This window comes from Alligator sinensis, unplaced genomic scaffold (genome assembly GCF_000455745.1).
Source record: "Alligator sinensis unplaced genomic scaffold, ASM45574v1 scaffold1497_1, whole genome shotgun sequence".
NCBI classification, from domain to species: domain Eukaryota; kingdom Metazoa; phylum Chordata; order Crocodylia; family Alligatoridae; genus Alligator; species Alligator sinensis.
Window position 1 is genome coordinate 179115 of NW_005843172.1, and position 20950 is coordinate 200064.

The 20950-nt window shown below is 40.7% G+C and overlaps 1 protein-coding gene across 16 annotated transcripts in view; it reads right to left on the minus strand.

Moving 5' to 3' along the window:
* TMEM164 (transmembrane protein 164) overlaps positions 1-20950 on the minus strand; it is a 96881-nt gene that overhangs the window by 31518 nt on the left and 44413 nt on the right. For 15 of the 16 annotated variants that reach the window (XM_025194231.1, XM_025194232.1, XM_025194233.1 and 12 more), the window contains 2 exons: positions 19008-19057; positions 6639-6705 (listed from right to left, as the gene is read on the minus strand). In XM_025194231.1, the coding sequence (XP_025050016.1) occupies positions 6639-6705; positions 19008-19021 (81 nt within the window). In that variant the 5' untranslated portion in view covers positions 19022-19057. The remainder of the gene's footprint in view (positions 1-6638; positions 6706-19007; positions 19058-20950) is intronic. The other variant, XM_025194235.1, reaches the window with a different exon arrangement.

The window sequence follows — 20950 nt, forward strand, 5'->3', positions numbered from 1 at the left end:
GAGCAGCCTAAATACATAAAACATTATTCATCTCCCTAGCGTCCACATGATTTCATTGGTACAGTTATTGTAAGCTTGAGTTATGTCACCCACTGCTAACTCCTTGACACAGATCCACCTGCTAGCAAAGTAACAATTATCTGCTGCCCTACACCTTTTACCTCTTCCTGTTTTAATCTCCCTGGTGTGTGCACAGAACTAGACACCTACCAGTTTCTACTGCATCCCATTTTTTCCATCTGAGTTCAGACTGTGCTGGTGTGTGCATGTCTGGGCAGGCTGCTGACACCGATAAATTAGCAGGCTGCTCAGCAACAAACATCTATTCTGTCTAGAAGATGCCTGATATACTCCAGGGGGAAAGGAGGAAGATATCAACTGAAGGCAGTGAAAATTACCTAAAATGAAATATGTTTCAAAGCACAGCTTTGAAAAATAAAGCACTTCTTCCTTGCACTATGTATTATATAAGCATATAATACATTTATTATATATACATGTATACACATGCATAAACCTTAAAATGCTCAAACAGACACTGAGGCCACTATAATGTGTTGCATCTGAAACACTTTAAAGTCAGGAAAATGAATGGCCAAGTTGCAGCTGAAACAAATTACTAGATTCTCAGATAATTTAACAAAGGGCTTGTAATAACTAGAAACGGCAAAGAAAATGTGTAACGCTTACTACCATATGTCAGAATCATAAAGATGCTAATAGAACTGTACAACCAAAACCTAACATTACTAGAGAGACCCCTCCTGCACCCCCCTCCCCACCCCCATTTCACGTGCTAGATCTAGCCCCTGTAGCACTCGCTGTGGCCAATCTAGAGTGGATACTATGTGTAGCAGGGATCCCAGACCAGCCAGGGGGGACCCATTGAGCGCCCCCTCCCGTATGCCAGGTCCAGCACTCACTCTGGCCAGTCCAGGACTGCACTACATGCAACGCCCACCCCAGAGCAGCAGGTGCAGGTGCTGCATGTGGATCAAATCCCAGGGACTGGCTAGAGCAGGTACCACATGAAGCAACAGCCCTAGGCCACCCAGAGTTAAGTAAACTGGTTTAAAAATTAGAAGCTGTAACAGCCTATGGTAAGACCTAAATTTACTATAATCCGAACAAACAGTACGCTGCATCACTGACCATCCACATATTTTAATAAGGTGAAGGGTACTTTTTGATTACATACAGACCAAGAGGATAATGTCTGCACTTCATAATCAGCTCAAACTTGATAAATATATCATAATGTAAGGGAGTGCTTAAGGAGAAAAAATCATTTCCAGGCTTTACGTTAATGGCAATGCTAGCTTTTCAAAAGTCATATATTTGGAAAAATTTTAATGTTCAGGAAAGCTTAATTCTTTTTTGGTTTTAGTTTTCTTGGTGGGTACAGTGTGCACATAGCTGGGGGTGGCACGGGGGGCACATGCCCCCTGGTTCTGTGCACGAGGCGAGGGCAGACCTAGGCCAGGGCTGCACTCTAGGTAGCAGCAGTGGCACTGGGAGAGGGTCTATAGGGGAGCTACAGTGAATTCTGGGGTGGCTGTAGCCTACCCTGGAGCCCCCCCTCCCTGCACTGCCACTGCCTACCCTGAACACAGCCCTGGCCCTGGCCCAGCACGCCCCCCCCCCGGGAAGAGCCTGGCCCCAGCCCATAGCATCTGCCTGCTTTCGCCCTGCACACAGTTCTGGGGGGCACATGCCCCCCCATACCTCCCCCAGGGGTGTACGCAGCAGTGGGAACTCCCCCCCCGGGACAAGCCATTTGGGGCTCTGTCCCATGTCCTGCCCCAGCTGGGCAGTGTCTGGCCCTGCCCCACCCCCAGCCCCACTCTCTCCCTCACCACAGAAGCCTTAATCTGTCCCCTCCCCTCCCCTCCCACACCCCTTCCCTTCTCTGTCTCCTTCTCTGCCAAGATTTACCAGACAGACACTGCTCTCCAAGTTGCCAAAATGGCTGCATGCATGCTGTAGCTGTGCACATGCACAGGGTATTTATCAATGATACTATCAGCCACATCAGACAAAAAGCCAATTGCCAATAATATCAATTTTTCTTTTATCAGTGCTGATACGAAATGGATCCATGTATCAGTGCATCTCTAAGCAGTAGATATATTTTTTCTTCACAAATATTACAGTGCCAGCTGCAAACACAACAGTTCCACTGTGAAAGTCAATGCATGGAATTACCCAATTACAAAAGGAAGTCCTACATCTCAACAAGCTACATCCATTGGCATCTACAGGTACAACACATGCAAGTAGATAGAGTTTGTAAGCAGCAATGAAGACCCTCAAAATCATAGATCTAATTAAGCTTTCATAATCCAAGGTACTGTGGTTAGCAGCTATTGTATAATTTATCACCATAGCACCTATTTAAAACTTAGAATCATAAGCAGGAGTGTATAAAAACAGTAAAATCTCACACTTCGGCATGTTGCTTAACACACACTGAGACATCACAGGATGGAAAGGAGAAGACGACAAAAAGAAGCATCTGAGCATGAATGCAGTTATAGAGGGTAAGATTATTGATTCACATACATATAAAATTGTAGCAATGAGAATACTGATGAACACCAACACCAATAACAGCTGCTGGAGTGATTCTATTGCTGCTCCAGAAACCAAGGAGCAGGAATGATTTTATTCTAAAGGATTTTATTCTCTCCCCATCTCCACAGAAGCCCCCTGAACCAAACCCTAGTATAGGAAGAGTATTCACTATTCCCAGAAAACAGATTCTTGTTGCCCCTCCAAGGGGGCAGAGGGAGAGAGAATAGAAAAGGGGATAGAGGTGAATAGTAGAAGCAGAGTATAAGCAATAGCTCAAGCAAATACCCATACATTACATTCTACTCGATCAGCTTTTTGAAGACATATTACATGCTTAAGTCACAATTGTTTGGAAAAACAACACACCCTATTTTGATACATCAGGGAAGTTATATTTTTGCCAGTATGTCCCTCCTACAGGTTTTGACATCAACACTTCACTTTTAAAATATCACAAAAAAACTTTGCTGCTCTACAATCTGGAAAAAAAATAGGATCGAGGATTGGTTATTCTGTATTTAAAATAAATGCAAACAATTAAGGTGCATTATGCCCACTGCAGGGTGAAGAAGAACCTTGCTCAACAGTACATAAATAATACAAATAGAGGTTACAGTTATAGTAGCTCCATCCAAATAACAAGAGCTTTTCCCAATTTTTAAATGGCACCAGCACAGTGAACCCAGTTTGCCACACACAATAGCTGGAACTCCTGGATCTCAAAGGGGTTCTCTGCAAGCTAACTAATCCAGGAATTTAAAATGTGCAGGTTGCCTTACTCAAGTAATACCTCTATTTGAGGGCTTGCATGAGATTTAAGTAGTGCTGAGGCCATGTGCTAGCTCGCCAAAGAACCAAGTCTAGCATTTCATGTTGGAAGAATAAGCTTTAGTTTATGATATTATGAAGGGTCTTTTAAACAACAATTCTGCTATCAAGGATATTTTATTACTTTCTAAGTTTCAAGATAAAGGCTTAGATTCAGAAGCTCTTTAGAAATATCCTGGAGTCAAAGATGGCAGTGGACATGGGCAGCTAAGTCAGCAAGTTACTAGAGCATACACGCAGTCCTATGAAACTTACTCAGCAAGCATTCCAAGTGCCAGCTTCAAGCAGAACAGCTCCACTGTAAGAATTAATGCACTATGCACATGCAGAGCAATTCTGCATGTGTTCCTCTTCTGCCCAGCTTTCAGTCATGCCTTACTTTTTGGAATATTTGACATTGACAAACTGATCATCTAATCCAGTGTTTCTCAACATTTTCAGGTTGTGACCTCTTTTTCAGACTAAAAATGACTCCACCCCTTCCAGTTAACGATAACAGAAAAGGAAAAAATTGATACATCCATTTAGTTTGTGTATGCATTTCAAAGGAGTTGAAGTAAAAGTAAGTGAAGGAAGCAAAATTTTGCTTTAAAATGTACTAAAATTATTCAAGGACTTGCAACAATGCTGACTTTTTTGTGATGCGATTCACTTCCACTCCTGCTCTCTCTTGTAACAACCTATAAATTGAGAAACACTGATCTCTAATCTATGCCATTTAGAAGTAAGTTCAGTGGAGCAAGTTTCCAAAGAACTTCCATATGGTCTCTAGACAATGACCATTCAAATCCTGTATCATTCCAGTTGTCCTTCGAGTACCTTCTTCACATCCCGGCTTGGCTGACCATTTGGGTTTTATATCAAATATGGTTAAAACCTCATCTAACATTCCAAAAAGGGCCTCGCAGCATTAAAAGAAAAAGACAAGTTATTTTATCTGTAACTTTACATTTCTCTATACTAAATAGTGTAAGCATTTTTTCATGTTTATTTCTAATGTGTAAATGAATCCTGTACATTGAAACATGCTTCTTTTCATAATGATTTGGTATCTAAATAAAAAAAACTTACAAAAAGAATTCACTGTAATATATACAAGTGACCCCACTCTTTAGTAATTATGACATGTGGAAGTATATCAACTGTTTAACAAAGTAGTCCATGTAAACAACATAAAGCTATTAATAATATTAAATATGGACTCCAAAAATTGTTTATTCTAAATTAATCCTAGTAAAAAAAAAAAAAAGGTGTCAAGCTCTAAAATAGATGACCGGTAACAAGACTTTGCAATGATACTTCCCTTGGAGTGGTGGTTTTTGGAGTGCTGAAGTCCATATTAATTTTGCTAATGAACAATATAATTAATTCAGTTAGTCACTATGCAGCTGCTGATTTATACAAGTATTCCATTAAGACTCTATAAACACTTAAGCAGATAAATTTAAAATCTGACACCATCTTATAAATAATGCTTATTATAATTAGAAGGAGACTAATTTCCTAAACAAGTACCACATCCTCTATCAACATGAGGAAAAGGAATTAAATAGAGTAACTATATAATGCAGGCAGCACTGCTTTCATAGGGAACTTCACTAAACAAGTATTCTACGCATATGCTTATGACAACAGCATAACTGATCTGCACCAAAAGCTAATCTTGAGCAATGTTTAACGTGATACAGCCATTAGGATAGTATTCTTCCTGTTACCATCAATATTAGTAGCAGTTCGGAGACAGAAAACTACTACCACAGACACCAATGGATTAATTTATTTGTCCAGAAGCAGCTGAATTTGCATCCAATTTGAAAACTCTGATGTAAGAAACTATCCACATAACTGCCACACCTAATTCATGCATGTAAAATACTCTGTAGATATATTTTTGCACATGTAAATGCTCAACAGGTTTTGCTGGCCTCACATCACGCATGTCACAGATTACGTATACTTCCATTTGCACTTCATTTTGAAAATATTTGCCTAATTTTGAAAATATGGCTGTTCATGTTTAGCCCACATTATCTTGACATACTTCCTGGGCCCCTTCTTCACTGTGCAGTCGTTTTGAAAGTTGTTATAATCCATGCTAACTAAATTAAAATTACCATAGAAACTAACCTGTGCTACAATCTCATCTCAAACTGTAGGGTATATTTTATACCATCATAACCTGATAGTTCATATGAAAGCTATAAATTGTTATTGTCCATATGATTTAACTCAAGGTAAGTAACTACTTGCTTCCTCATAGATACAGGCACAGGTGTAAAACAGTATGAATCTGGCCCTAAAACAGTCTTTTGTACCCAGCCACTGCACCTTAGAATAAAGGTACTGGTGGTCTTTCTAGATTTGTTGCACAGAAGAATGGAATTCAGATTTAAAAAAAATATTTCTATGTGGATTCTCTCTTTGGTTGAATGGATGTAAAAAGATGCTGTTCTCGTAAATTGTGTGTGGTTTGAGGCACAATTTAAAAATTGAAGATGAAGTCTTTTGCCTCCATTAGAATAATAAAAAGTAGCTGTTTATCACACTCCATTAAAAGCACACTAAACTTAAGTGTACAATGCTCCAGCAAGCAATCTAGTTACTACCACAGTCAGGAAGGACTTCCATTTGCCACATACAAAGCAGCTGGGTGAAGTATGTTGGCTGCCTGCCGCTGAAGATAGGAAACCCTACTCAATGGACCTACCAGCTGACCAAGTATAGCAAGCTCTCTGTCCCTACATACTGAATTGCCTTCCTACGCCTTACCACTTAAGTGGTAATCTAACAATCTGGCAACATCTCATTATCATTCATTCCACATGGGATTCTCTGCCAGCCACTTCTCAATATCTCCAATAATTTAACAATAGAGAGATATGTATACAGGCTTTATATACAAGAGGGAGAACACACAAGTTTGATATGCAAATCAGCACATTTCCAACAGAGATTTATAGTTTGCAAGAGGGAAATACTTGAAGAATCAAATTAAAAAGGAGGTTTCTGCAACCATCAACGTCCATGCAGCAATGGTCAAATCTTGCACTGCAATGCAGAGTTAGGTCCTATCTATAACTTAACCTTTGCCCTGGAGAGGAGCTCACAATATCAGAACTGCCTCAAGTCTGTTGCAAATGTCAGGCCTCTTTCCAGGAGACTGCATTTTACAAAACATAAGAAAACTTAAACAAAGAATAAAAATCAAAGGAGAAAGCCGAACACTGTTTACTCACCAGACGTGTATTGACCACAGGGAACAGCAGTGCCAAGAGAGCGCCATTTAACATATGCATCTGCAGCCTTAGAAAAAAGATGTAATGTTAGTCACAGCCTGGGAATTGATTCTGAATTACAAAACTTTAAAAATATTTAATGTACCGTGATCTTTCATGAAACGGTAAGAAAAGCTTTGTGTATTGGTTTGAATTTGAATAAAGTCAGTGCTAACAGCAGTAAAACAGATAAGCACCTATTTAGTTGAGAGGATTTAAATGCTTTCCTAAATTAAGAATGCTTTCTCCAATGAGCTTTGGAGTCTTAACTTGTTTGAACTGCTGTCTTTAAAAGCTTCCTAAAGATGTTTTTTGTGAAAGGTCTTATGGTTTGGGGATGGCATGTGACATTTTTTCCCCTTTGGAATAGGAAAGGTGTTCAAAATGATTTTTAAGAAGCCTTTGTTCCTGCCCAGCTGTATAAATACAAGGTACCAAACTACAGGTTCAAGCAATGTGCTCCGAGTAGTATCTGTAAATGCTTTATCAGAACAATTCATGTCCACAATGACTATCCATTCAAAAGCCACCAAAGCAAATCCTGAAAAATGGGCAGATTGGAAAGCCACTGCTGCTATTAGACTGCTGGTCACTTCCCCTTGAGCTACTGACACGTCCAACCTCACACACCCTGTCCTACTTAAATCCTCTCTACAGATATGCAGCACGTCAGGCTTTGTCTTGTGACCAAAGCTGGTCTGTCCAGACTAATGCTAGGCTACAAATTACTTGAGAGAAATACAATACTTACAGAAAAAAACAGGTTTTCTACTGTTCCATAGTAAAGGTGGTTAGGATTTGTGAAACCTTCCCTTCCCTGCCCTTATCTGGCAAACATCTGCAAAGTTACAGCCCTTCAAACTCTCCTTCTCCCCTTCTCCCTCATCTTCCCCACGGACTCCAGTTCTGCAATTCTTTCTTATTTTAGGGAATAAGCACAAAACTACACATTCAATTGTTCATACATTCTGAAACCTAAAAGATTCACACCCAGTTCAACAATTTATCTGGAATTTATGGGGGGGGGGGCGGAAATGGGCAAAACAACTAACACAGTCTTAACTATTTGAAGTGCAGGTTCTGCTCTCAGAAACCTTAACTTGGACAAGGAGATGCCCTTCAGCTTCATGTTCCTATTGTATAGTAAAAGTAAAACTCAAAGAGACTACAATGACTGGAAATACAGTGTGTTTTTTTCTGTCATGCTGGTGCCCGATTATTTAGTATCCCTACGCTGTGAAGAATTAAATACTGGTAGCGGACTGTCCACTAGAAAAATGTACTTGTTCCTGGCAGGTCAAAAACATATTTCAATAATTCTTTGGTAGGTTACTTTTTCTTACGATCTGTTATCTTAATCTGCTTACAAAAAAGTTTGAGCTATACATCTCTGATTTAATCTATAAAGGTGCAAAAGTTAACCTGCCTGGCTCCAGATTAACACAGCTAACTACTTCTCTATCTTTTATCAGTCTTGATTAAAATTAGATACAGGCCTATTTGGACAAATCATTTCTAGAACAAATGTGAGGTCTTCATTTTCTCTTTACCTAAAATGTCTTCAAGGAATGCATATGCCAGTTGTGCCTGGCAAGTAAATACTGGCCTCAAATCTGGCTGAAAATGCGCCGCTGGAGGAGGTGTAGGGCAGGGCCATGGAAAATGTCTGCATCTTTCCTTCTGTTCTGTACATAGATGCATGGAGTCAGTCTGAGCTGTGCTAGCACCACAGCAAATGGTGCTGTCCCCTGCCTTGGGGTCTTCAAGAAGAGACCGGGCAAGCACCTAGCTGGGGTCACATGACCTCAGCACTTTTTTCTGCCAGTGGCAGGGGGTCAGACTCGATGATCCTTTGAGGTCCCTTCCGATCCTAGCAGCTATGAAACCAGTGGGAGGCCCCAGACCTGAATTAGACCACAGCACTATAACTGGCCTGGCTAGGGGACTGGAGGATTCTTGAACAGTAGTGAACCTAGTGCGGAGATAGGAAGCTAGGGACACGAGGCTTGCAACCATCACTTGACTAACAATAAGAAATAGGAAGGGAAAAAAATGGCCACAAAAGTCCACTACAGCCAATTCCAGGAAACATTGTCTTTAAGTGGGAAGCCTGCTTAATCCAGGCAGAAGGTCGCTATTCAACTACAAAGAGTAGGCCCAGACAACACTTAATTCTAATGTTGAGAGATGCTCCTGATGTTTAGGGATCATTTCAACTCTTTCAACTCAATATTTTAGCAGTATTACAGTACCAAGCAACAATTGTAACATGTCCATTTGTACTGCTTACCAAGGGCATTTAAAAGCTCTACCTCTTGGATTTTAAAAAATATGCTGCCCCCTGACAAAAGACAGCTTAAAATAAATAAAAATAAAGGGGCGGAGGGAAGGAAAGGAGCCTATTGTAGTTTAATATAGAACAAGAGATGGAGTTAGATCTGATGACAGCACCAGAGACCAGCACTCAAAAGAGAAACCAGGTTTGATGATTTGCTCCTTTCTTGAGGTCTCAGGTGCTAGAGACACTCCTAATCTGTTATCCGCATGTACCATTTCTTGATGTTCTCCCTTGGGACCAAGATACAGATTAGAAGGACATGCTGGCCTCAACTTCAAGAGAAAGTTATCTGAGATAGCATGATCTAGCGGCTAGGACACTGGAGCAGACTGTAGAGACCAAGTTCTGTTCCTAGCTCTGCCATTCATCCACACAAGCCACTTCTCTCTAGGCCCATCTCCCCTCATGTCTTTTCTATTTAGACAGCAGCTCTTCAGGACACTGTCCCTTATTTTGTGTTCCCTACATGCCAAGTACAGTGGGGCCAAAATCATACTTGGCACTTTCAGGAACAGAACAGACCAGACAGTTATAGCAGCAAGCTCATCTCAACCTGTGAGCAAGGAGGGGTGCAGGAAATAAGCCTAAAAATATCATCACTGAAAAGGCTACATCTGAAAATTCTACATTAGAAAAAAAATCCAGTTTCTACAGAAGGATAACCTGCACAAACAGAGCTGACCAGGTGAATGACTTAAGAGTTAAAATTGTTTTTGAGCTCACCTCTGTGCCTTGAACAATACAGACATATGCACCATGAAATAGCAAAGCCAAAGAATTGTCTCTGCTATCTGGAAGATAATACTAGATTGTACTCCCGAGTAAGCAACCACCCAGAGCTCAGAGCATCTATGGCAAAAGGCATCACTGAGTTCTCATTGATAGGTTTTATATAATGTTTTAATGAGCGATCTAGAAATACCAGTTTCAAATCTGTAATACGTAAACAAAACAGAAGTAAGACCAGTTAAGGTTTCCACACAGACCAGGTTAAATATAATTCTGGAAGGTGCTTGAAGCAGATCAGAAAATAGGAAGGCTCAAAATCTTTTACCCTTTACAGTTCCTTCAGTTTTACAGTCCCCTTGCCTAACTGAAAAGCCTATTTGGCTTGTCCCCTTTAAACAATTTCTACTATAGATAAATTTACTTTTATTCTCTATACTAAAGGAACAACTCCTGTTCAAGTAAGAAGTAAGAGGAATTAGCCCTATATACAGTAACTGGGAAATATCAAGAGGCAGAAGCTTAGTTTTTCAGAGATGTATGTTAACAGTTCCAGTAACTTATTGAAGAACATGGATACTGCATCTATCACCTGAAGTTTTGGGGGGTAAGCCACTGCCAGGGATAATTACATAGTACGTAATCCTTTCTCTTCTGACTGTGGCAACAATATTCAGTTAAAGTAAAATTGCATCTTTGAAGACTGCACCATAAATCACAATCACTATGAATTCAAAAGAATCATGGCAAGTGCATCTAGATACAGAAATAGTTCTTCCCAGGCACCATAAGAGGGTAGTTTTAATTTTAAAACAAGAAAAATCAGTAGTTTTACTGAAACAAGGGGAATCAGTATTTGCAGGTTTTGTCCCGTTTTGGTTTTAGATGAGACAACCTTATACTCAGCATTCCCAGAGGCAAAGCCAGGGAATTCTCTACATATCCCCATGTAGAAAGGAAAAGAAAAGACCTACACAAATGAGAGCAGATGCCTTTGTAACACTAAAAGATAATTACAAATTCAGTGAAACAGCTTAAGGTCTGGGCATAAGAATGGAATAAGCCCTTCAAGGACTAAGGCAATCTCATCCTCTTTTGAATATTTTACCTACTCATCTCATTTAATTTTAAGATGCCCCATTTCTTCTTCCAAACTGACTTTCAACAAGTGAAATTTAATTGCTAGTTTTTATTCATTCACAAAAGCAAGTTGTTATCAAGGTCAGGATACATTAAAATGGAGTCTGGCAGGCGAAACAAATCTCAGGTGTCAGCTACACAGAGTTCACTGTTTGCAAAAGATATGCAAGATACAACAGGCTGCAGCTTTTCCAAGCAGTGCTGGAGTTTGATACACACAAGATCATATAATAGGCTCCATTTAAAGTCTACTTGTTTCCCTTGATTGTATTTTGCTTTAAATATACTGCAAGTCATCCACATAAATGAACTGATTAGAATCAAATATGACATTTAAAAAAAGTCTGTTTGTGTTTTTGTATTGAAAGTGCAATGCCCAGTGACTCATAATATGGGGTGGAACAGAGCCATGCAATTAGCCCTTAAGGCAAAGACCACAGCCACCAGGTGGTCATTAGAATGGGCCCAGGTCTTCTAGAAGCCCTGGGTCAGCCTCCTTTTTCTAACCATAAAAGACATCAAGACATAGCAGGTGAGCAAAACGATGACTGTCCCCCAGAGCAAGCAGAGGAAAAACAGAATAGTTTTGGGTCTCCAGGGGCTTACACCCATCTCTGGAGCTGTCACCCTGCTACACCCACACCTCGCAAAGGCTGCTGGATTGGCAAGAGGCTGCTCAAATCATTTTCCCTTTCTCCAAGCAAGGTATAAACTGCTGCAACTCTGCATGCACTGTGGACTTCTCTCAAGTCAGGAGAATTCACAGGGTCATTTATAACACCACCTCTATGGCCCAATTACATATGACCCACTTTAAATTGTTACCGTGTACATGCCTTTAACATTCCTGTTGTTCAATGGAATTCATACTTCAAAACAATGCTGAACTCCTGTAAATAGTTTCAAGGTGGATTTGATTTAAATCAAGTTGATTTAAATCACTGGTCAGGAAGCCTCCGTTTAATCACTGCTTTCTACTAAAAGTGCATTCTTGCTGTTTGATACCTTAATACATATTATTCACAACTCAGAGATAGATGTAGGTTTAATTTTTATAAGGTACACCCTATACATTTTTAAGCAGTGATTTTGATATTTTTCAGATTAATTTTGCGGCTACATCAGAAAACTGAAGTATGACATTTAAATTTTTTTTTAGACTAAAATAAGCTTATATATTTTAGATATTTTTCTGCAACAGCAAACATATAATTATTTTAACAAAACAAGTGTATGTATCTTTGAATTTTTAACTATTTCAGTTATGTGAAATGTGTTTTTAACAAAAAAATAAATAGATTATTTCAGCCAGGTTAACATGAGAAATTTAAAATACTGGATTATGCAGCAAAATCAGTCTTCCAGTTAAAAGCTAGATTTATCACTTCAGGAGTCTCTACTGGATCCAGGTGCTTAAGTGACTTCCACCAGTTCACTGGTGTGACTTTCCTTGCAACCTCATCAGTAAACATGTATTTCTTGAATGGTTCACCCTGAAAGTTATTGTAGTTGGTATTATGGAGGGATGACTGCTAGATGCCCATGTCATAGTCAACTCCTCTTCAGCAGTTTAGGATTGACCTTGGTACCAAGTATTGAGAATATTGGCAAGAAAACGAGCTGGAGATAGTGTTTGATCCACCTGGTTTTTTAGTACCTGTAATTTAACTCTATCATTGCATATTTCTCTTTTCAAGGTCTCAACTGCTTCCAAATTTCAACAGCATCAGCAATAAAATAACGACTTCCCTGCACTTTGTTCAAGGCTACAGAAATAGGCTTCAGGATACTGGGCATACATTCTACATTTCTGTTTAGCCCAATGTTGAGAACTTTGGCTATGCCAGTTCCATGTCTTTTTATCACGATTTTGTTCACAAATTGTCATCCGATTAGGCCAGTTCTCAAAATATCACTCAAAACAGTCCGCTACTGAATTCTATCGCACGTCTTGTGGGAGAGTAGGTTTGGTTCCTTCTGCTTTCTTCTGAGCAGCTACTGCAAAGTGGTTGTTATGGAAGTATTTTGCAATTTCAACAACATTAGCCTTTATTTCTGGAGCACTGAAGTCTTTGGCTAAGAGGTACATCAAATGAGCGCTGCAGTCATATGTTATTAGTTTGGGGCTTTCATCATTTCCTGCAAGACTTCTTTTAATCTCTGATGCATCTGCAGCATTGCCTGTGACAAAGCTGCGTACTAGACATTTGAATTTTTTTCACAGTTTGTCATAGCTTTTACTGCTACTTCTTGTAAGTGTTCTGCTGTGTGTATCAATCGTTTCTGTAAGGTACGCAGTCCCTTCTTCCATTGTCACACAAGCACGTTACTGCATCGTTGTAGACACTGCTCCACCTATTAAGACTCGGGTTAACAATTTTCCCCTCTAGACTTTTTGAATACTGCTCAATTTCTCTCTCATACACTTTATCCAGCAATATTGTCTCAAATAGTATATAAATTGAAGTTATAATCCCTATTCCATGATGATATCTTTGAACTTTAACATATCTTAGATTAAAACAATCTTTATTTGGGTTTACTTTAAAGTCCAATTTTTTTAAATTGTTGATTTTTATCCACTCTGATTGAAGCAGATACTTCTGAAGTCATTGGGACTAGATTAATCATGGATATTTGGGCAATATTCTTGCCACGCTTTATTAGGAGGACAGCAAATGAGTGCTGCAGCCATATGTTATTAACTTGGTGCTTTCTTCTCGATTTCTTCTCATCTTTGATTTCTTCTCTCTTTTTATGGCCTGAAAAGCCTGCCACCATGCTAGGATTTTCCCTTCTACCATATCATTCCCTCACTAGATCTCAAATCAATGGAGAGGCTATAATCGAAAACTTATCCCTCAAGATACTACTCAAAATGTTTCCCTTTTGCTTCTACTGCCCCTCCCTCCATGCATTTATCTCAAGACTCCTCCTCCTTGCCCAGATCTACTCCACCCCCCAACAATCCTTTATTCATTTAACTTCTTGAAACTTTGCACTTTTAGAGAGAAGTGAGAGAAACAACAGGGCTGATGGGTAGGTAAATCAGGTCTGTTATGTCTCATCTCCATATACTGCTGTTAACAAGAATGTTATCTCTGGAGACACAAATCCACAGTTTGAGAACTAAAACTAAGCATCACAGAGATACTTAATGGGATCTTCTAGACCGAGCACTGAGTCCTAGTCCCATTGGGTTTAGATTTTCTTTAATCTTTACTGGTCTATAGAAGAGCCTCCAGGAACCCCATAGGGATGAGCCCCTAATATATATAGTCCATGGCCTGTTGTGACTTATTTATAAAACTTTTCTAAAAAAGCTCACATGAATAAATTGTCTCAAATCGTATAAAATTAGAAATTATAATCCCTCATTCATAATGATATCTTTGAGCTTTAACATATCTTAGATTAAAAAAATAAACCTATACGAAGACAGTTTTAAAAAGCATCTTAAAAATTAAAAAATATGATTAAATTAAAAAAAAATTATTTTGAATTAAAAAAAAAATTTTTTTAAGTTGTTGATTTTTATCCACCCTATTTTAAAAGCCCTTCCTCTCTCTTGCAGAAAAAAGGAATTTCAAAAAGGGAACTGGCCGAGTATGAAAGGATTTTTTATTAGTCCCTACCAGTGATCTTAAAACAATGATGAGAATGCAGGGCAATGTGGTCCTTGACAGGCTAACTCGTTCAGAGGCATGAGCTTTCATAGGCTACAGCCTACTTCAACACAGGCTCTGAATGGACTTAGAGAGCAGGAATACTAAACAGAAAGGAATAAGGTCATTTAAATACAAAGGGTGAATGCTCCTTCACCTCTCAGAAGTGTTCCCTCTTTTCTGTCCCTTTCCCCTTACATTGTATTTAAATGATCTTATTCCTTTCCACTTAGTAACCCTGTTCTTGGCCAGTCCATTCATAGCCTGTGATGAAGTAGACTATGAAAAATTCATGCCCCTCTGGACCAGTTAATTTATATGGTGCCACACAGCCCTGCTTTCTGCTTAACTTCAGACTAACAGAACAAACTACCTCTCTCTAATGATGAGAATGTTATCATCTGTCATTTTTTCAAACTAAGCATTCTTATGTGAACGAACTCCAACCTTCCCCAACTCCCTGTGTGATGGGAAATTTAAAAAAAAATAGAGAAGAGAGATTTTTGGATATGATCACTACACACCTTTGTCCTCCCCACTGTCCAAGAGGAGCAGCAGAATTAGAAAAGGGTGTCGAGCCTAAGCAGTTACTCTTAAGTTAATTGCAATCGTAATTAATTACAATTTAGGGCAATGTCCTGGGTTAATATTATTAGATTACATTAAAATTAAATTAGATTAAATTCTCCAGGGTTGATCATGGATAATTTCACAGTAACAGCAACCTGCCTGCTTTTTACATCAAAATGGAGGATCCACATACAGAACAACAGAGGAAGTTATTTAATGGCCTTTCTTCACATAATAAAAGTTAATGTTCTCTTGTTGAAAAAGAAAATTACTGAGACTGAACAAGCCCCTGGACTAGAACAGATTTTGATTAAAAACTTATTATTTTTACCAATACTTCTGTCGTGATTAATATAAAAAAGAATCTCAAGCCCCATGAAAGGAACAGATTGCATGTATGAAAGAGTCTAACTTGTAACTTTTACAAATGAACACAGATGAGACATTTTGGGCTGCTTTCAAATTTTGATTTCTTTAAAAAATGACAATGGCACCATTCAAAATATTGCAAGGTAGACACACTCAGGAGACTATCCTGTTTACTAGACCTGTGCAAATACAGAAGTATTTGATTCAGATTCAAATTTAAAGGACAGTGATTCAATTCAGAAATTCAGATCACTGTCCCAAATCAATTTCGCCAAATCAGCTTTGGAAGATTCAGCGCCGATTCATTGAGATTCGGTGATTTGGATCAGCCGGGGAGAGGCAGGGACAGCCAGGCAACTGCAAGTTTTCCTGTGGGTCCTCCAGCTGTGCCTGCCTCTCCCCGGGCAGGGGGAGCCGTGTGAGAATCCCCCATGACTGCCCTGCCTGGCCCCTACCTAGTCCCAGCATTTTAAAGCAAAAAAGCCCCGTACTACAGAATCAGCAACTGGGGCCTCTGGGCGCTCGTGGCAGAGCCCCCCTCAAAGCGCAGGGCAGCGGGGATCACCCCCCACCCCGCACCATGTGGCAGCTGCCCTATGGTGTGGGTGCAGAGTGACTTGGTAGGGCACTGCACACTGCCTGAGAGCTGGGGCCACTGGGGTCGAGTGCTACTGGGCTCTGGCTGACTGCTAGAGCCACCCCAGCATCCAGCAAGTGGAGGGGGAATCCCTGCTGCTCCCTGCTATGCAGGGGGGCTCTGCCACAAGCCCTCAGAGGCCCCCCCAATCACCACTGCCAGAGCCAGTGACTGCGGGGCTTTAAAAAAAATAAAAAAAAAGGGGGGGGGCCAGTAGGCTGGGCTGGGCATGGGACTGGGCAAGGCTGCCATGGGGGCTTCTCCCATGGCTCCTCTGGCTGTGCCTGCCTCTGCCCCGGGCAGTTGGTGAGGGGGGGCATGATGCAAGCATGGCTTTTTCCAGGGGGTCGCCAAGTTGGGGAAGGGGGGATAAAAATCCCTCCAAGACCCCAGACAGGATTTGCCCTGGGGGGCAGTCCTTCTCAGGCTGTTGCCCCCCCCCCCCCCCCCCTCCCCCCCTGCTCCTGGCTGGGCAAGCGGCAGCAAGGCAGAGTCCCACTCCCAGCACTGCCACACCCACATCCCATGCCCCCCTGCCCTGGCTGGGCAGCTTGTCCCAGCTCCAACCCATCCTTCCCTCCCCTGCACCCTCTCTCCCTCCCTCCCCCAACCCCAACAGACTTACCAGCTGGAGGCAGCTGTTAGCTGCCTGTTTAGTCTATAGCTAAATCTCTGAATTGGCCAAATCTTTTCCAAATTGATTCGGAGCTTTTGCTTAGTCTCCCGATTCAATTTGGATTCGGAGATTCGGTCCCCAAATCGGGCCAAATCTCCTTCAAATCGAATCAGCTACCAAAGCTTCGCACAGCCCTATTGTTTACCTCTCCCCACTGCTTCTTTTTTTTTTTTTTTTTTTTTTTTTTTTAAGTTGGAGCGATGCAAACAGTCTAATCACTGAATAAAAAACACACCTACAGCACCAGCACAGAAATCCACCACCCTGTTTCTAAAACATCAATCAGAGGACAAGAAGGAGATGAGGTATATCATGAGTACAAGGAGAAAGATGACCTTCTGGGATGCAAGATCTCCAGGACTAGTAGATAAGTCTGTTATCAACTATCATAAACAGATTTTGCACTCAGATAAGAATCTGGCAGCTGAAAAGCTTAGAGCCACAAAGGATGAGCATTATCCCCGTTTTGCAGAGAGGCTACTGAGGCATAAAATATTTAATGCGACTTGCCGAAGGTCACACAAACTAGAACAAGAGGGGCCCACATCTTTGGCAGCTGTCTCACAAGATAAACCAGCACCTTGTGCTACTCTGATCCCCTTCACCTGTCTGATTTGTTGGTCTGCTTTCTGCTCTCTACTGTACCTGACACTGTTGCCTGCTACCTTCCTGATCTGCCATGTGTCACACACAGAGGCCACTTACAGTAGGTTGGATATCCCTGAACTACAGGCAGGGAAACAAAGCAGTTCTTCTAGGTTCTAGCCTCACCCTCAACCCACACAGCCAGGTATCAGAATAAACCTTCTGTGGGTATGGAAATCCAAAAATTATACTGAGGTAAAAGCTGGGGAATAACTACAACGATTATCACAATTTGGTGTTAATGGTTTCATGTGTCCATTCCTATCACACAATTTAGCTTCCACTTTCAATGGGAAAGGATAGGACACATGAAGCCATTGCCACAGAATATCTGACCTAAGTCCTTCTCTCTTATGTTGTTTGTTCTTCATTTGTCCATATTGCACGATCGCCAAGTGCTTCTTCACAGTTCCATCTTTAAAGGAAGAACGAGTTATGTTTTACCCAATGAAAATGTCTACAGCAAGCCTCAACAAAGGCTTATTCAGCAAGTCAGAGGCAGAGCTGGGAATGAAATAAAGGTGCGCTGAAGACTTACTCACTAAGCAACAGTGCCTCCTTCGTACAGAAACAGAGTGAATGGTTATGTTTCAGGCCTTGGAAAAGCTGTACCTATCCTTTTACATGCCAGTTACTGGGGAGTTGCAGATGGACACCAAGAGAATACCTTCCAAACTGTCACCTTTCTTAATGCTTATCACCATCACTTGCTCTGGGCTTACAGAGAAACCAATGGTAAAGATGTAAACTGTCCGACTTTCCTGAGATTCTAAATAGAAGAGACCTGCTATGTCATCTTGCCCACTTCTTTTTTATTTTTGCAATTCAAGAACTGTCCCGCTATGGTTTTAGAGCACTTGGTCCAATCCAATTTACATTACAAGGCTACCACCAATTTGCCTATTATAGAAGGAAAAAATGCAAAAATATTAACAGTGCTGCCAATCTCCTCTAATCCTTTGTTACTGAAGGAAATATTTTGGTATTTGTACTGCCTCACAAGGCCAATAAGCCATGCTTTTAAGAAAGAAAACCTTTAAATAACTATCAATCCATTTCAACAATTTGGTGTAGCTATTTAATTTTAGCTTCATCTCTCTGGCTTTTAGAATGCTGCATTAATCCTACAGAGCTAGCAGTATTGACATCCTCTGAAACCTAGTTAGTAAGTTAAAAAAAAAAAAGATTAGGGGAGAAGATCAAAGAGTACAAGGCACGTGATACAGATTACACTAGCCTAGAATTTAATCAGCACATGAATATCTGCATCCACCACTGCATTTGCTGAATCGGTGTGTGTTTTTGGTGAGTTCAAACAGAGACCACTACCAACACACACAAAAATTTCAAGCAATTTCAGGTGACAAACCCCGATTTAAGCCATGAATATTTTCAAACTGCTGTCCGTTTTTCAATCTATCTTGTCTCTCTTTCCCGGCTACAGAACATTACACGAGAAACCCAGATGATTTATTTTAATATATGGCTGAGGTCATAAAATGTTAGGAACTAAACACATTATACAAATGAATAGAAATGCAGGAAGGAAGCAAACAGATATTACCTGAAGAGAACCATTGCAAGCCGACAAGGAGGACAGGCAAGGAGAAAAATCTGAAATAGTAAAACAAAAAGTTAGCACTATAGTTAAGTTATTTTTCTACACTCTTTTTTCCTGCTCTCCCAGGAAGCTTCAGTAAGTTAATTAGTACAGGAAGACCTGCATCTACCACTGAGTTTGCTGAAGGACTGTTTCAGATTACAGCAAAACTTTGTAGTAGAAAAAGGCTGAGCAGCATGAACAAGCCATAGGTCTCATATCTCCCATGCAGAGATTTGAGCAGGAGCACCCTCTACAACTGAACTTCCCTCAAGCCCATGCAGCTTAAGTCTGAGGTCTCAACATACCTGTAGAGCCATGTATTATAAAACAGCACAAGAGCTCTTGTCAAAGCGGATAACTACATCAATTAATTCAACCATAGTAGCTCCCAACAACCCCAGTCAAGCTCAGCACCATCTTGGGCTAAATACTTTACATGTTTCCATGTGTTTACAATGGCAAGCTCCAGTTCAGCAGTGCAAGATCAAGCTCTTGAAGATCTAAAGTATCAGGGTTGCCCTTAAAAGCTTGCCAAGGCTTACTAAATATGGTTACCTTGATATTTTCACTATGGATAACCTTCATTACCAGTCACCTTTAGACATGCCAACTGGCTTGTCTAACTGCCTTTCCAAAGCCCTGGTATGAAATACAGAAGTAATTAGTTATTCATCACCCAAGGCCAAAGGTAATGTAATGCCCCTGGAACAGTATGTGGTTGGATCTGCTGTTGGGCCACACATGCCAAACAAGATCTAGTTTGGATCTCTATGTAATGTAGAGATTGAACAGAGATGATATCTCTTACAACTGTGAGGGACTAAATAAAAATACTCTGATCTTCAAACCTCTTAATTCCAACTGGTCAGGTCTTTGAAGCAATACATCTTAAGCAGAATACAAAACATTTACACAAGCATTGAGAAAACAAGTCCAGTTTCCACTGCCTACTGTAATAAAAATGTATTATAACAGCCTGGGACGGCTCTTTAAAAAAATAAAAATAAAAACTCAGCTTTATTACCGTGACCTACGGGAAAGGGTACGCAAAGTGTTGGGGGAAATAAGAGTGTGCTTTCTATTTGCTTAGAAGTAAGTTTGTCTCTATCGCCCCCGCCTCCAAAGAGATGCCAAGTCTATTCAAACAAACGTACTTCTCTCCTCTGGTGCAGGACATGCATTGTAGATGGACCTGACTGATGTCCAACTTAATTACTACCAGATCATGCTAGTGCTAAAGGAACAGCAACAGGAGAAATATTAAAGTTGGTCCTTGCTTTGACTCTAAAGGACTCTTATCCTTGGTTCTGTGCACACGATTTGCAGAGCAAATATTTTGATTCTAGTACTTCTTAATATGGTTATTTACATGCAGCTAGATAAATAAACTAGAGGTGCACCGATATATCGGTTGCATATTGGATTGCCACCAATAAAAGTGAAAATTACATTATTGGCTATTGGCCTTTTTTTGGCTACTGCAATCAATAATCTTCATAGTTTCATAGTTGGTAGGGTGGGAAGGGACCTGAGCAGAACATCAAGTCCGACCCCTTGCCATGGCAGGAAAAAGTACTGGGGTCAAAGGACCCCAGCGAGGTGTTCGTCTAACCTCCTCTTAAAGACCCCCAGGGTAGGAGCCAGCACCACTTTGCTTGGAAGTTGGTTCCAGGTCCTAGTCACCTTGGCTGTGAAGTAGCGCCTCCTGATGTCTAGCCTCTGCCAGCTTGTGACCGTTATTTCTAGTCACTCCTGGTAGTGCTCGGGGGAACAGGGACTCCCCCAATACCTGCTGGTCCTCTCTGACTAGTTTGTAACAGGCCACTAGATTCCCCTCCCTCAGCTGTCTCTTGTGGAAGCTGAACAGATTCAGGTCCCTTAGCCTCTCCTCATAGGGCCTGCCC